The following is a 16,879-nucleotide window of genomic DNA, read 5'->3' on the forward strand; positions in this document are numbered from 1 at the left end:
AACAACAAAAACAACACGCAAGTATTAGGAGCCCTGGTGATGCATTGGTTAAAGTGCTCAGCTGCAAAAAAAAAAAAAAAAATGTTGGCAGTTTGAACCCACCAGCCACTCCTCAAGAAAAAGATGGGGCATTTCTGCTCTGGGCTGTAGGGTTGCTGTGAGTCAGAATCAACTTGCTGATAATAGGTTTGGTTTTTTTGGTTTTGTACAAATACTGAAGCAGGCCTCTCTTCCTTGTATAAAACTACTGGCAGTTGCCTCATGGAATCTGAAGATCTTACTTAGCATTGTTCATTTGTATTAGGATAGTACTTCAAGACATTTCGAAATCATAAAAATAGCACTTTTAAAAAAGCACGTTTTAGCCTATTATAAAATGTTTTCACATGTTATCTCATTTGATACTCATATCAACTTTAAAAAACAGCACTGTAGCATTAAATTGTTGTAAGCGCATTAAAATACATTCCCTGGAGAATGAAATAGAATCTTTTTATTTTCTGAATTTATTTTCTCCTATCCTTTTCATTCTATGCAGGCAGATCTTCCTAAATTACTTTATCTTGCCACTTCCCTATTTGGATCCTAAAATGATCTCCATTATTCATCAAATCAAGTCCAAATTTAGTTTCAAAGAGTCTGAATAATTTAGCCCTAATTTACCATTTCCAACTTTATCCACTAGTTATTTTCATTTTTCTCTCTATCCATTGGACTCTTTTCCATAGCAAGCTTAGCTCTTCCTCACATCTTTTCCCAGAAACTCCAGTCTATTGGATATCTTATTTCCTGCATCAGCCCATAGTAATTATCTATGCTATGTGTTCTGTAAGTTTTTGTATTGTATTGCATTAACTACTAACACTTACATAGTGCTTATTATGTGTCAGATACTCTCATTATTTTACAGATACTGGTTTATTTAGTCCTCAGTTTTACCTATGAAGTAGCATTTATTACCCAAATTCTGCAGAGAAGGAAACTGGCTCGGGTGGGTTATTAACTTTCTTAGTCATAGGAGGTTCATAAAACAAGGATATAAGCCTAGATACCGTCTAAGTCTTGACACTCTAAAACTTGTCGAAGGTAAGCCAAAGTTCACACATTACACCTCTCATAGCACAGAAATCCAACTACTTAGATATTGCTTACTAATCTTAAGTGGATCAGAAATAGTGTCTTTTATATTTCTTAACTTGTGGACACTTGGACTTGGGCTTCACAGCACCAATAGCGCTATTATGACATATTTCTTAAGTTTGCAGCTGTCTGTTTTCCTAATGTGTGATTGCCATGTAACAATAGTTTCCATATTTTCTGAAGAAATGTAACCATATCTTACTATTTTAAAGAGTGATATATAATTTTGTAATTTATCCTGATAAAAGAAACTTAATTCATTAATCTGATTCAATTCAACAGTTATAATTATCAGAATATGGTTCAAACTGTTTCTTTGTAGAGGCAGTCTCCTCATACATTTGGCACTGCTTTAGATATTTGGAGCATCTTGATCCTTTTCAAGTTCATTTGTATGTATAGATGATGTACAGTGAAGCAGAATCAGTAGACTAGCAAGGACTTAAGATTTGAAATCATAATTGTGGTAAGTTACTTACTCTTTTTGGGCTTTGGTTTTCTCTTGTATCGAATAGAGAGGACCGTAATACTGTACATTACAGGGTTACTATGAAAATTAAAATCTCTGCCTTGACACTGCTAGCTTATCACTCGCCTCTCTGCCACGTGCACTCTGCACACAACTAATAGCAATGACTTGCAGTACCCCAAACTGTAAAGACTTTTTCTCCCCCTCTCCCAACTCTCCTCCCCACTCCACCCCATGGCAATAGGTTTTTGTTGTTTTGTTTTTTCAGTTTGGCAAATCCAAAATCTGTAGGTTAGGTGATGGAAAGAGTAAAGAGTGAGGGCGTCCTGGCAAAATGTCTATAGTCTGGAGACAGAATATATCCTAGGGCAATTAATTAGATGAGACCTACCCATATTTTTACAGTGAGTCCTTTGTTGGTTTCACTGTTTCACACGAGAAGTCACAGTGGTGATTTGGTGGAGATGGACTCTCCTTTTCAGGGTTCTAGCACCACTCCTCGGAAGGAAGGTTGGGCAATCCTACTTCCGTAGTGATACTGCCTCGGAAACCCAAGGAGGGGTCGCTATGAGTCGGGGCCGACTCCACGGCACATAACAACAACAACAACAACAACAGCACCATCCAATTGCACAAACCGTTCTTGTGAAGGCCTCACTCTCCCAACTCTTTTATCTGATCAATTCTTACTCTTCCTTTAAGACTCACCTCTTTTACTTTCTCTGACTTCATCACAAGGTTGGTTTCTCTGTGCCATTGCATGATACTTTTAAGTATACCTCATTGCACTCCTTTGCATATTATTTTGTAACTATTAGTTTTCATTTTTCTCCATTAGACTATTAAGTCTTTGAGAGTAGGTACTTACTTATCTTGTTCATCTTTTTGTGTCTTCATTGTCAAACATAGTGCCTGACAAGTAGAGGACCTTCACTGATGGATGGATAGAAGGAAGAAAGGAATAAAATGAGTTAGAATATGTGAAAGCATTTTATAAACTGCAGAGTGCTATGCAAATGTTAGTGTGATTTTTTTTTGCACTACATTCCTTAATGATGTATTTTTAATATCTGAATGTGCAATTTTAGAAGGTCTTAATCCTACTGGTACAATTCTTAGGTATTGACTATATTGTTACAGGAATAACATCTTTTATGTTATAGTAATATACATTTCCATGTTGTGCTCTGGCAGTATTGATCAGATTTAATTCGGTATGTTTGTTAATCTTTAATTACTTGGCATCTCTTTATTAAAAATTTATATTTCACATCTCATAGCCTAATAATGTCCACTCCAATCTCAAACTGAAGATAGATTGGACTATTGTTCCTTCTTTGTGGAGTCTGAGCTGAAAATAAAAACCTAAATTTTATTAGTACATTAGGAGCTTAGCGTTTAACAACAAAATTATGTATTAATTCCTCTCTTCCGGTCCTTTAATGGCAAGGATACTGGATTCCGACTCGACTCTCTACATACCATCCTGCAACAGGAAGTCCTGTTACAAGAGGATGTGGAGCTGATTGAGCTACTTGATCCCAGCATCCTGTCTGCAGGGCAACCTCAACAACAGGAAAATGGACACCTTCCAACACTGTGCTCCCTGGCAACTCCTAATATTTGGTATAGTCCAGAAAACATCTGTCCTTTGACTGCTTGTATATAAAGAATTAGCACAGGAAATCCATCATCATGCTCTTCATTGTAAAGCCATTTACATTTTAGCATTACAGTTGATATAATGATAAATCAAAGCTAAAAACAAATAGTGCCTTTCTAAAGTAAACACAATTTGAAGTGAAGCTAGAAAAATCCGATTGTTCGTTACATGCTGCCAGCTGAGTATAATTAGTTCTGTGCTTAGCTACCCAAGGAGTAGGTATAACATGTGCCAAAAAGAATCTCTGTCACCCATATACCTATGTACATGTGTATATGCAAACCTAGCCAGTGATTTACATTTCTCTTTAGCTAAGGCAGTACATCATAATTACATTGTAGAGGTACCAAGCATAGAGTCAAATATGGAGGTGAACAGTCAGCTCTCACTGAGTTGGTTAAGAAGAGTTTATAGGGAACATAGTTTTCAACCACTCGAAGTATTAGAGTCTAATACCAAGGCCATACATAATCTGTTAAAGTGAATAGTAAAAAGAGATTTTCTATTTAGTGTCCTCTCCTATTAAAATGTAAGCTTATTAAATTCGACAGAGAATGGAGACACAAATCATTGAATGAAGGTTATAACAGGCAGTTATATTTCTTGGCCTCAGTGTTCTGAATTTCTCTCTTTCCTGTGACACTGACAATGCTTCATATAGCACTAGATAGCAGAGTGTGATGATTCCAGATCTGTAGTCACTCCAGTATCATCATCCATCATGAGATGATCAAGCATCTTATCCTTCAAAAATATAAGAATTCGAGGAGCTGCTAGAAGAAACCATAGATTTTAAGAATTTATTACTTTCAATTTTTCTTTACTCAAAAATGTGATTAAGCAACTATGGGGTTAGTAAATACTTTCAGACTTTGCTGTTACTACATTGAAGTATATAATGAGATCTTGCTTTATGTTATTATGACTGTAATCTAAAATGAAAGCATTCCAAGGGAAATTGAAGCATGCAGATACTTACTAAGAAGGATTCTTACAAGTATCTTTCTTTGTAGTATAACCATAACCCAAGTGTTATCGATGCTACCATCCAGCTATCCCTTTAGTTAGGTCCCCACACACTTGCCTCTTTCTTATATATACACATTTTCATCAAAGCTCTCATTGCTTAAAAGTCATTTTTCAGTCCATTGGATTTGTAATTGACCAAAATAAAATTATTTTTATACATGTCCTTACTTCAGTTAAAGAAGTGTGAAAGTACAAATGTCCATATCAAAAGTCTGTAGTATATGTGTATTCCAAATTAGTGAGATAGAATAATCCATAATGATTTTTTAAAATCAGATGACTTTATTCAAAACGTTGCTTGCTCAGTATATCTTATTTCAGATTGGAAAAACGTTTTATGTTTTCTTAAGAAATTATGTGTTTCTGTGTAAACAAAGTTTAATTTTAGGAAAGGCCTTACAGAATGTCCAAAATAGTATTTTTGCTTTTAAAGCTGTAAAATTGGTTTTAAAATATATAATTTCTTTTTTGGGTTAAAGATTCCACATCTAAAAAAAAAAAAATGTGGTTACAGAAGATACCTTTTCTAATATCCTTTACCTAAACTTGGAAACTCAGATCTTAGTACCTCAATACCATTGTCTAGTTTCTATATATTTATAAGTGTGCCATACTTTTTTTTTTATATAAATCATAATTTACAAAGAAGCTAGCATTCATCTATTTTAGTCAAGCTAAATTTACAGTTGTTTTTACTGATTAAATCACCTTTCTTTCTTTAGTCTGATTGATATCATGTTCTTGATTTCTTTCTTCCTAGGGATGTCTCAGTGCTATTTGCCTTCATTAGCTTGTTAGTTATGCTTCCCACATGGTGGATTGTCTCTTCCTGGCTGGTATGGGGAGTGCTTCTGTTTGTTTATCTGGTCATAAGAGCTTTGAGATTGTGGAGGACAGCCAAACTACAAGTGACCCTAAAAAAGTACAATGTCCATTTGGATGATACAGCAGCAAAAAGCCGAGCTTTCACAAACCTTGTGAGAAAAGCATTGCGTCTCATTCAAGAAACTGAAGTCATTTCCAGAGGATTTACACTGTGAGTTCATTTTTAATTTAATTTTTAGAATGATTCTTTTCTACTACATAGTAAAATGTGAATATTTATTAACCTATTTTCATTTCTGTCTTACATTCACCAAAAAATGGGTTTCTCTATAGCACTTATCAAATTGTGTTAACTGCCAAGTGAAGGAGTAAAAACATGCATCATGCTTGGTGAAGTAGAGGGTCAGCAAGAAGTGAGAAGATCCTCAACGAGATGGATTGACACGGTGGCTGCAACGATGGGCTCAAGCATAGAAGGGATTGTGAAGCTGGCACAAGACTGGGCAGTGTTTTCTTTCTGTAGTATGTAGGGTCTCTCTGAGTCAGAGCCGACTCGACAGCACCTAATACCACCACCATATTTAATGTATGGTATGATTCTGTTCATGTAACTTGAGGAACCAAAGTTCTTTGACAATAATAATTTCTGTAAGTTACCATGTGATTTATATTAGATAATATAGAGAAAGGGCCAGACATAGCATGCAGTAAACCCACTGCCATTGAGTCAATTCTGAGTCATAGTGACCCTATAGGACAGAATAAAACCACCCCACAGAGTTTCCCAGGCTGTAATCTTCATGGAAGCAGACTGCCACATCTTTCTTCTTCGGAACAGCTTTGAAGTTTAACCACAGACCCTTTCATTTAGCAGCCAAGTGCTTAATCACTGCACTACCGGAGTTCCTGTAGTGTGCAATAAATACCCAATAAATGTTTGTTTCTTTCACTTCCTGTCAAATGCCCTCTTTTTCATAATTATTAACATGAACCCTTTTGAAAAATTTCAACAGGTGTTAATAATATTCTTTAGGTAAATAGTAGGAGGTATTACGGTGCTGGTACTCTCCGAATATTATGCAGATAGTGATGTTTCACATTCCCACAGGAAATTAAATATTCACCACTCTAGCTGTAGTTGTATTAAGCTATAGGATATACTGGCTACTTATTCTCTTATTAAAGGGAAAGTTACATTTGTTCAATACCAACTATGCTCCATGCCCTGTGCTAGACACTTTGCATACAATTATGATAAAATTGTATGATTTTGCATACAATTGTATGATAAAGACATGAAATTATAAATAGTAGAGCAGGTATTCAAATCTATTTCCATCTGACTCCAAAGCCTGTTTCAGTATACTAGGCTGCCTCCCAAACACTAACATATGATAGTATTACTATAGTATATGTAATAATTTATATAATCTTCACAATCTATAGGTGAGAGAAGGGAAGTATGTAGTGAAGAATAGTAATTCCTCTTAATTGTTTTTCTCTGGAAAATCAGGAAATGAGGTCATTGGATCCTTCTCTTTGCTCAGCTCTAGAATAGTACTTAAACAATCTTGATACTTAGAATTTGTATCTGAAACATCATGAAACAGGAAAGTGGAAGAATCTCTGGCAGTCATCTCATTCCTCACTCTGCTGTACTCTAAAACAGTGTTTAAACAATTTCAGAACATAAAAAGGATTTTATAGTTTTCCTTTCTGCTCAATTCAAAATACAACAATCCTCTCTACTTGTTAAACTTTGTCCCTGAATTGTAGTTTAAGTTCATTTCTTGTTGATGGTGGGTGCAATCAGTCAAGTCAGTTCTGACTCATAGTAATTCCATGTTGCTAGAGGATAGCATATTTTTAAAAGTTAAAAATCACACTAGAAATGGAAAAAAAAAAAAAACTTTACTGCCATCAATTCAATTCTGACTCATAGCATCCCCCTCTGGGTTTCCGAGGAGATAAACCTTTACAGAAGTAGATTACCTAGTCTTCATTTCACAGAGTGGCTGGTGGATTTAAACCACCAACCTTCTGGTTAGCGGTCAAATGCCTTAGGCAATATGCCACCAGAGCTCCTTAAAAATAGATAATAGATCCTTTTTATTCTTCATTTACATAGCATTTTATTGAGGAAACTTGTCAAGCAAAGTCACTATGTGTCCAGTGCTTAACTGAGTACGTGTAGAAGATTCTGTGCCTTTGTCCTTCTCCAGCTTTGACGTATATGTCAGGTAAAGTGAGCCAGTTAGGCCTGGTTTACTTCAGATGGCAGACAGGAAGAAAGAAAGAAAGAGTGGAAGAACTTGTACTTCAGTTGTTTTCATTTAACTGGATAATGGGATAAAAAAATCATGAGGAACAATAAATCTCAAATCCTAAGTTTTTTAGAAATAGTCTCAGTTTTTAAAACTGATTAGTAAAATGAAGCACAGGCAATAGTGTTATATACTAAAATCAAGACTGCTATGTTGTTTCTGCCACAGTTTGCCCTCTTTAGCAAATAAGTTGAACCCTTCTTTGCCTCCATTCCCTTATTTTAAAATAAGAAATTGTGTACTTTTTCTAGATTTTTAATATCTAAATATGTGTTAGTTTGTTTTAACATTTTAAACGTTTTTAGTTAGAAGTCTTATTCTAAAGTTCATGGATATATTATAAGAAATTCATAAATTCCAATGTTTTGCTTATTAGGAAAGTTATGAGTTAGGTGGAAAAATCATCTCATAACTGTATAATATTTAATTATGCATATTTTCAGTTACAAAAGCATAATACATTATATGTCATTGTTGCATCTAGGTACTCCCCATTAATCTTATGGAAAGTGCCATGAAAGGTACTTCCTGTTGAACAGTTTTGAGAGTAGTTATACTACTACACAGTAACCCTTCCTTTGCCTTTCTACTTGCATTCCCCTGTTGGCCACTGGTCCTGTTATCTTTCTGCGTCCCCTACTTCATTTTGAGTAGGTAAGTGCCAGTGGCAGCAGGTGGGTAAGTAATTTTACCCTATTTTATGAATGTACAGAATGTATTTCTATATTGTATTGGATTATTCTGTACAAGTGACCAAATATATGATTAATGAACATATGTAGATGTGTATTAAGAACATGATAAGTGTTTATAATTAAGGCCTTCATACTTGCTGTGAATATAAATTTTGTGAATGGAATGTAAATAGTTCCACTTTGGTATGTTTCAGCAGGTAGTATCTATGTGTAAAAAGAGATACAGATTCTTTTATCAATATTCCTCAGTACTTTTCTACTATAGCTCAACTAATTGTTTCCCTATATTAGAGGAAGCCTTTACTCTTTCAGACTTTAACTTTTCATTTGTCTTTTTCTTGGTTGTTGTATATCAGGGAGACAGCTATTTATGGGACCCAAGTGGGATACTTTGTATAATTTTCTAATGAAAATCATGAAAAGGGAATTTTTTTTTTAAGTTTAATAGAATTGTGGATTTAGGAAACAAAAACTTTAGGACACCTGTACAGTTGTATCACATTTTACTTTTCAAGTTTGCTTGACAGGGTCAGTGCTGCTTGCCCATTTAATAAAGCTGGACAGCATCCCAGTCAGCATCTCATTGGTCTTCGGAAAGCTGTCTACAGAACTGTAAGAGCCAACTTTCAAGCAGCAAGGCTAGCTACCCTATATATGCTGAAAAAATATCCTTTTCTGGCTATATGTGGGAATAAGCAATGTTTCCAGTATCCTTAATTATAGATATTACAGTTGCATCCTGTAAAACTTAGCTATAAACTGAGATTTAAAACTGGAAATACATTCCAGGGGGAATGACAATAATAGACAGGAAGAAAGTTCTTCTCTTGTGCGGCTCATTTTCAACACAGGAAAAACTTGATGTCCCTCTCTTTGCTGGTCCAGAGAATAAAGTCAAAAGAATCTGACTTTGCTTGGTCTGATCATTTAAAAAGTTACTGAGCATGACAAATACGCATCATCACATGGTAATAAACTAAACAGGAAATCCTTCCTCTTTCAAAGAACTGAGGCTCAAGAGTCAGCTTACCTTTGTTTACCTTTTGGCTTTATCAGTTACTCCTATGTAAACTTAAGTAGTTTTTTAACCTATCTGTACCTTACTTTTCTCATCTTTAAAATGGAAAAAGTGACATAATCTTCCTTGCTTTGTTTTTGTTGAGATCAAATGATTTAATGCATATAAAATGGTTAGGCAGTGTCTGTCGTATATAAGCACTCAAACACTATCTGACAATAAAAGTCTGTCACTTAAATTTCTAAATGAGGAAATGAGTTATTAACCAGGAAATAAAAGTGTACAAGATCTTTAACTTATTTAAGATTCAGAGATAAGTTAAATTATGAATAAATGAGGGGCAGAAAGACTGCTTTGCACTGACAAATATAATGCTTAAAAAGTACAGAATGCCATATGTCCTGTCATTATTTCCTCACCAGACCTTCTTAGCTAAATTTTCTTATCTACTCACAGTGAAGAAATTAAATAGAGGTTTGCTCAGTGTTACACAACTAGTAAGAGGTGAAGTGTGTCTTGACTGTAAGACTTGTCATTTAAAATATTTCTGATAAATTTTTACTGTACTGTATTACCTCTTTGGAGGTGGAGAGAAAGCATTTTAATTTTAGTCAAAAACTTCTCCATTCTCCCAGTACCTAAATACCTGCTTGCTTTGTGTCAGCCACATTTCTAGGTGGTAGGAAGACACAGTGAAAAGGTACATTACCTATTTTTAAAGACTTACTTGAGTGTAGTCAATAGATAGTATTAAAAAAAAAAAAAAAATACCTGTTGCCTTCAAATCAGTTCCAACTCATGGCAACCCCATGGAGAACTGCTCCATAGAGTTTTCAAACCACCAACCTTTAGGTTAGTAGTAGAGTGCTGTTTGTGCCACCGTGGGACCGATAATATTCATAATACAGTATAAATGCCATCCAGCATAGCAGGACAGCTATGGCTGGAGTCAGAGAAGGGGTTTAGGGAGATAACCTAATCAACCTAAGTTGATTCTCAAAGAATGAGTAGAAGTTAGCCATGGGAATGATAAGAATCTGTACTCCAGGTAGAAGTAAGCAAAAAAGTATGCAGAGAAATAGAGATCTGGTAGTGTGGCATATGAACTCGAAGTACAGTGAATATTTATGGAATATAAGCTCAGTGCCAGGCAATATACTAGTCATTAGATGTTTAGTGGTAAACAAAATAGACATGATCCTGCTTTATGGAACTTATAGTTTAATTAATGAGTGGTTGGTACGTGAATGAGAGAGGGTATTCTCACAAGGATGCAGATTGTGTGATTTCCCTGTACCAGGCATTTTTCTAGATACTGAGGATCTAGCAGTGAACAAGATAGGCAAGATCCCGTTCTCATTAAGCTTACGTTCTAGTGAGTGAGAAAATCAATACAGAGTAGAGAGATGAGATTTTCAGATAGAAAGAAAAAAACTCAGGATAAGAGGATAGAGAGTGATTGGTGGGGTATTGCTTTGATTAGATGGTAGAAGAAGTCCTATCTGAGAAGATGACATTTGAATTGGGATCTAAGTGACAAGAAAGATCTGGAGGAAGTGTTTCAGTTAGATGCACTAGTGAATATAAAGATCTTGTGGCACTAATGAGTTTAACATGATTAAAATATAGAAAGAAGACTGTCATGGCTGGAGCAGAATAAGGAAGTCGGGGGACAGAATATGAGATGAGATTCAGAGATAGGCAGGGGCCAGATCACAGTCACCATGAAAGAATCCTTAAGAAATAAAGTTTTTTAAAAATCCAACTCTTTCTTTGAAAATACTAATAAGATACATACCTTTTAAGCCTCACCAGTGGTTAAGCACTGGGCTGCTCACTGAGAGGTCAGTGATACAAACCCACCAGCTGCTCCAGGGAGAAAGATGTAGCCGTCTGCTGCCTTGAAGATTCACAGCCCTGGAAACCCTGTGGGGCAGTCTGCTCTGTCCTGTAGCATCAACAGCAATGGGTTTGGTTTGGTTAGGCCTGATCAAGGTAAAAAGAGCAAAAATATGCAAAAATTTATAATAATGAATTGGAACCACAAATATGGAAGAAATCAAAATACTTATGAGGGATTAGAATATGCAGTTCTGTGGTAGCAGCTTTAAAAATTTAGTGGGAAATGGATTATTTCCTATTAAAATATATATCTCCAAAACTGACCCAGGAAGAAGTTGAAAACTTACAGATTGAACATATGATTAAAAATAAAGCATTTGAAAAATTAGACACCTAGGTATATCTAAACAATGGGGAACTATGCAGCTATTAAAAAAAAAAGGAATAAACCTCTTGCACTAATGTGGAATGATTTCTAAATTATATTGTGAATTGGGAAAAAGTACATAAAACAGTATTTATAGTACATGTCTATTTGTATTTAAAAGGCTGTGTATATGTGTGTAGAGTTCCTGTGTGGCACACACTCTTAAGTTTTCGACTATTAGCCAAAATCCTGGCAACTTGAACCCACCCAGAGACATCTAGAAAGAGGCTAAAGATCTGTTTCTGAAAGGTCACAGCCTTGAAAACTCTCTGAAGCAGTTCTGCTCTGCACATGGGGTCACCATGAGTCAGAATCAATTTGATGGCAACTAATAACAACACCAACACATATGGTAATGGTCTGAGCCATGACACAATAAAGTATGCAATAGAGTCAGAAAGGATAGGTATCAAAAAGAACTAAATTAGCACTTTGGCACTTAGGAAGAGTTGAGCTTCTAATTACTTAAATATAAAAATGTCTTATTCATTAAGTACCCTGTCAAATATCAGAGGTGTTAATGGCAGATCTTAAGGTTAGTTTCTCTTTAAAAAACTAAATCTCCAGTAAAAATTTAAAGATTAGTAAATATAATTTCGGAAAGTTTTACTTTAATAAAAAGGTTTTGTTGATTGCCTTAACCTAATTCAACCTACCCCCTGAACTCTGAGAGTGACAATGTAACCAACTACATCTGTGTGGTGCCTTTTAAGGAGCTGGGCCTTGGACTCAGTGATGAGCAGGTTTCAGAAGAGGAAGCTCATAACCTTACAGATGGCTTCAGCTTGCCAGCACTGAAGGTAATCCATTTGTGGAAGGGAAGAGCTGAAGAAAAAGTAGATGATACTATTTTAATAAAGTTTTTCCATATTCTGGTAACACTAATTTCCTATTGCTTGCAGAGAGATGAGTGATGAGCCTGGCTATTACTTCTATACAGTTTAGTAAAATTATTTTTCTTTTTTTTTCCCCCTGTGCCCTTCTTAACTATGCATTCCTCTCTGTCCAACTTTCCCTCTATGTGAACGCTGCCCCTCTGGTGTCTCATGGCTGATTGATCTAAGGGGCGTATCTCCCTTGAGTAGGTGCGTGCATCGCCCTGGGGTAGGTGTTCTACATGTAGGTCTTTGTGCTAATGGTCTGAGAGCCAATCCATGGGAGTGAGTCCAATTCTAGGTCCAAAGGGTAACCAGGGGCCATAGTCTTAGGGGTTCCACCAGACTCTATCCGACCAGTAATTCTGGTCATTTGATATTATTTTTAATAATATATTTGAGCTAAAATATGCCTGTAAGATTTTGGCAATTTACTAAAATTTTTGCTGTTTGGAATTTTGTATCTAATTGTGTTTTTAAGGGTGCTTTTTGCCATAAACTACAAACACATTCTAGTCTTTTATACTGGAAAACTTAGGATAAAATACATCCAACCATCATCCCTTAACATTGGAGAGTTATTTCCATGGCCATATGTCAGTATCTGACTGTGTATTAACCTCCCTTTGCCCTAGATATGTCTACTCAGTCCTTCATTTTTAACAAAACAGTAAGTAACATTAGCTTTTGATTTTCACTTTCTTGTAAAACCTAAGCTTTCTACAATACTAGAAATAGTTCTTCCCCTCACTACACTGTTGGATTGTGGCATATGTCAATATCTTAACACCAGTCAACCCCATCTAATCCACCATTATCTTTCCCAGACTACTATAGTCACCTCCTGACTGAGTTCAGACACTTTTATTCTTACCCCCCTTACCTGAATTACCCTTTTAAAATGTAATTCATAGCAGGTTATCTTCCTTCTCCAAGCTCTTTCTCCATCATCTTGCCACCTTATATATATTTTTTCATAGCCTTTATTACATGTACATTACTACAGTATAAACCTACTTTTATATTTTCTCTCTCTCCAACTAAAATATAGGTATCAGGAGGGTAAAAACTTGATCTGCTTTGTTTGGTGCTATATGTCTTCAGCACCTAGAACAGAGTCTGACACAAAGTAGGTGCTCAATAAATATTTGTTGAATAAACAAATGTATTCTTTTAATAAGGCACTTGACTGCTAACCAGAAGGCTGGCGGTTCAAACCCACCAGCCACTCCTCGGAAGGAAGGTTGGGCAATCCTACTTCCGTAGTGATACTGCCTCGGAAACCCAAGGAGGGGTCGCTATGAGTCAGGGCTGACTCGACGGCACATAACAACAACAACAAATATCATTGAAATAACTGAAGAAAAATATTTAAAAGCACTGCCATAAATGTCAGGAAACATCTTTTCCTGGATCCATCAGTGCCACATTTCCTTGGATTTATGGAGGCATCAGATCCAACTGTCTTCTTTTCTCTTATGTATGAAATTATTTTAATGATGAAGATTAACATCTGTTAGATGTGTGTCCCATTCCACCAACCCTTCCTTCCTGGGGTAGAATTTTATTAAACTATAGACTGGCATTACGTATATATTGGGATAAGAAGTTCTCATATGCCATGACTACATAATTTGATACAACATTTTTGGCTGATACTTTGGTATAACATTTTTGTCTAATCTTTAGCATTAGTTCACGCTCAGCTGTTTCAATTACTCAAGGTAAGGTAGAAGATTTGAACCAGAAGTTAAGATAAATTAGTAGTTTATTTTGAATGTTGACCAATATACTTTATTAATCTGGTTTTTTTTTTTCTTTTTTTTTTTAGGTTTTGTTCCAACTCTGGGTGGCACAGAGTTCAGAGTTCTTCAGACGGTTAGCCCTGTTACTTTCTACGGCAAATTCACCTCCTGGGCATGCCCTTACTCCAGCACTTTTGCCTCATCGTATTTTATCTGATGTGACTCAAGGTCTACCTCATGCTCATTCTGCCTGTTTGGAAGAACTGAAGCGCAGCTATGAGTTCTATCGGTATTTTGAAACACAGCACCATTCTGTACCCCAGCGTGTGTCCAAAATCCAACAGAAGTCGCGAGAACTGAATAGCGTTCACACAGCAGTACGCAGCTTGCAGCTCCATCTGAAAGCACTGCTGAATGAGTAAGTGTGGAAGCCATATAAGGAAATGTCCCATGGTTAGCAAGCTTCATTCTTGGACCATTGTGATTGTTGGCTTGTGTCCTAGCTAGAAAGAAGAAACAGAATTGAAACATGCAGCATGAAGGATGATTTATAGCCACGAATGTAGCAGTTATTTGTAAGTACAATAATTTTGAGGAGCCATTTATAGTTTTTAGTTTTCCTAATTTCTACTTCAAAAGATACTTAGGATCCCCAGGTAATTTCTATAACTCCCTAGTAAAAGTGTAGATGCTGATTCAGTATATCTGGGATAGAAATACAAGTTCTCATCAGGGAGTTGAAGCAGAATGAACCAATTCAAAGTCTTGCTTTAAACCTTAAATCTCAAACCAAAACTATCCCTTAAGTCTCCTTGGAGCCAAATGGTGATTTGGCTTAATTAGTAAAGTATATCTGCCTTAAGCATTGTGCTCTTTTAAAGAACTATCTGTGTGTGGTCAATTGACAAGACAAACTTGAAAGGTTAGATGACAAACTTAGGGGCAGTATGTTTATGTTAATGGTCATGGAATAATTTGGAGAAGAGTGAGAATGGTTGCTCAACTTGAAGAATGTAATCACTGTCACTGAATTGGACATGTTGAAATTATGTATGTTTTGCTGTGCATATTTTCCCAGAAAAAAACAAAATTAAAAAAAGACCCAAAATGAGCTGCTTTTAACTCGTAAATTAGGCCTTTTAAACTGGAACCTGCAGTCTAAGAGGATCAGCCAGCACTAAAACAATAAATTACAAGAGGTATTATTACACATAATTGAATAAAGGGCATATTGCTATATTTCTAAATAAATTCCAATAGATTTGGACATTTTTCTTGAAGCACAGGGTAAGTTTTTAGCTGCAGGTGAACATTAGAATGTAAAGTCATAGCTTATATTTGTTGATCTCCCAGTTGCCACAGCATTGTTGATAGTCTGCCCTAATTCTTAAAATTGTATGTTCTACTTTGGTATGTTGTTGTTGTTGTTGTTGTTATATGCCGTCAAGTCAGCCCCGACTCATAGCGACCCCTCCTTGGGTTTCCGAGGCAGTATCACTACGGAAGTAGATTGCCCCATCTTCCTTCCAAGGAGTGGCTGGTGGGTTTGAACCGCCAGCCTTCAGGTGCCTTAGCCACTATATACCTTTATCAACTAAAAATTCTTTTTTCATAAATTTCTACATGGAGAATTTTTCAGAGAACAATTTCAAGTTTAAAAATTGAGTCATAGCATACAGTCGGAATACAATAATTTCTGATAAGATTTTTCAGCAACATATTCATAGTATAGGATTGGAGAAAATGAGTGGTTGCATTCATGCCTTCTTGGTAATCAGGAAGATGGATGTGAAGAGTGATCAGAAGGAATTTGATGAGCTGATAAGATTATAGTAGATAGGCTTTACCCTGGATACCAGGCAAGAAATGGAAAGGGCAGGTAAGCAATCAGTTTTATAAGATAAGAAAATAGATAAAAAGGACTTAAAGTCACAGTAAAATCAAAATGCTAGTTTACTTGATATGCAAGGACAAGAAATTAAAGTCTGACATTTTGAGAAGGCACATTTTTATTGACTAGTTAAGATGTAAGACTGATTGAAAGGTTGGAGCATAGGAAAGATTTAAAAAGGGATGCTTCAGTGGTCTGTAGCTGCTATTCTAAACAAGCAGATATATGCTAACCTGACTTTTCACCTACCTCCCACGGGGAATATGGGCGATAAGGTAATCTCCACTTGAGAAGGTGCAAAGGTAGGATGGTCATCAGAGAAAAGCAAGATTTCAGTAGAAAGGTTGTGTTAGGCAAAGCCAGGGTCTCTATGAAGTATTGTTGTTGTTGTTGTTGTTGTTGTTGTTATTGTTGTTATGTGTCGTCGAGTCGGACCCGACTCATAGCGACCCCTCCTTGGGTTTCCAAGGCAGTATCACTACGGAAGTAGATTGCCTCATCTTCCTTCCGAGGAGTGGCTGGTGGGTTTGAACCGCCAGCCTTCTGGTTAGCAGTCAAGTGCCTTAGCCACTATGCTACCAGAGCTCCCCTATAAAGTATTAGTTTGGCAATAAAATCAGAACTTCACAAGCCAGATTGAAATGCATTAAAATGAGAAGGTAGCTTATGGAAGGAGGAGTGCTATACTGAATGGATATGAAAATGGAAAGGAGAAGTTTTCCTTTCAGGGACTGTGGATTGTGCATGAGAAATATTTTTCATATTTAAAAATGAAAATAGTCTATATATGCTACTATATGTCACCTTTATAATTATTCTAGCCAGAGAATATACCAGTCAAAAACAAACAAAAATCTGATTTGCTTTATAGTGGTCCTACACACAACTTTTAAAAGTATTACCTAAACACTGTTTTTTATTTCATATTTCACAACC

General features: G+C 36.0%; 1 protein-coding gene across 1 annotated transcript in view; it reads left to right on the top strand.

The window, feature by feature from the left end:
- VEZT (vezatin, adherens junctions transmembrane protein) overlaps positions 1-16,879 on the top strand; it is an 82,120-nt gene that overhangs the window by 53,300 nt on the left and 11,941 nt on the right. Inside the window, exons 5-9 of the mRNA XM_042781688.1 lie at positions 3,060-3,235; positions 5,062-5,337; positions 8,673-8,810; positions 12,085-12,232; positions 14,139-14,470. Of these exons, the coding sequence (XP_042637622.1) occupies positions 3,060-3,235; positions 5,062-5,337; positions 8,673-8,810; positions 12,085-12,232; positions 14,139-14,470 (1,070 nt within the window). The remainder of the gene's footprint in view (positions 1-3,059; positions 3,236-5,061; positions 5,338-8,672; positions 8,811-12,084; positions 12,233-14,138; positions 14,471-16,879) is intronic.

This window comes from Orycteropus afer, unplaced genomic scaffold (assembly GCF_000298275.1).
Source record: "Orycteropus afer afer isolate SDZICR_OR568_19922 unplaced genomic scaffold, OryAfe1.0 scaffold00151, whole genome shotgun sequence".
Lineage (NCBI taxonomy): Eukaryota > Metazoa > Chordata > Mammalia > Tubulidentata > Orycteropodidae > Orycteropus > Orycteropus afer.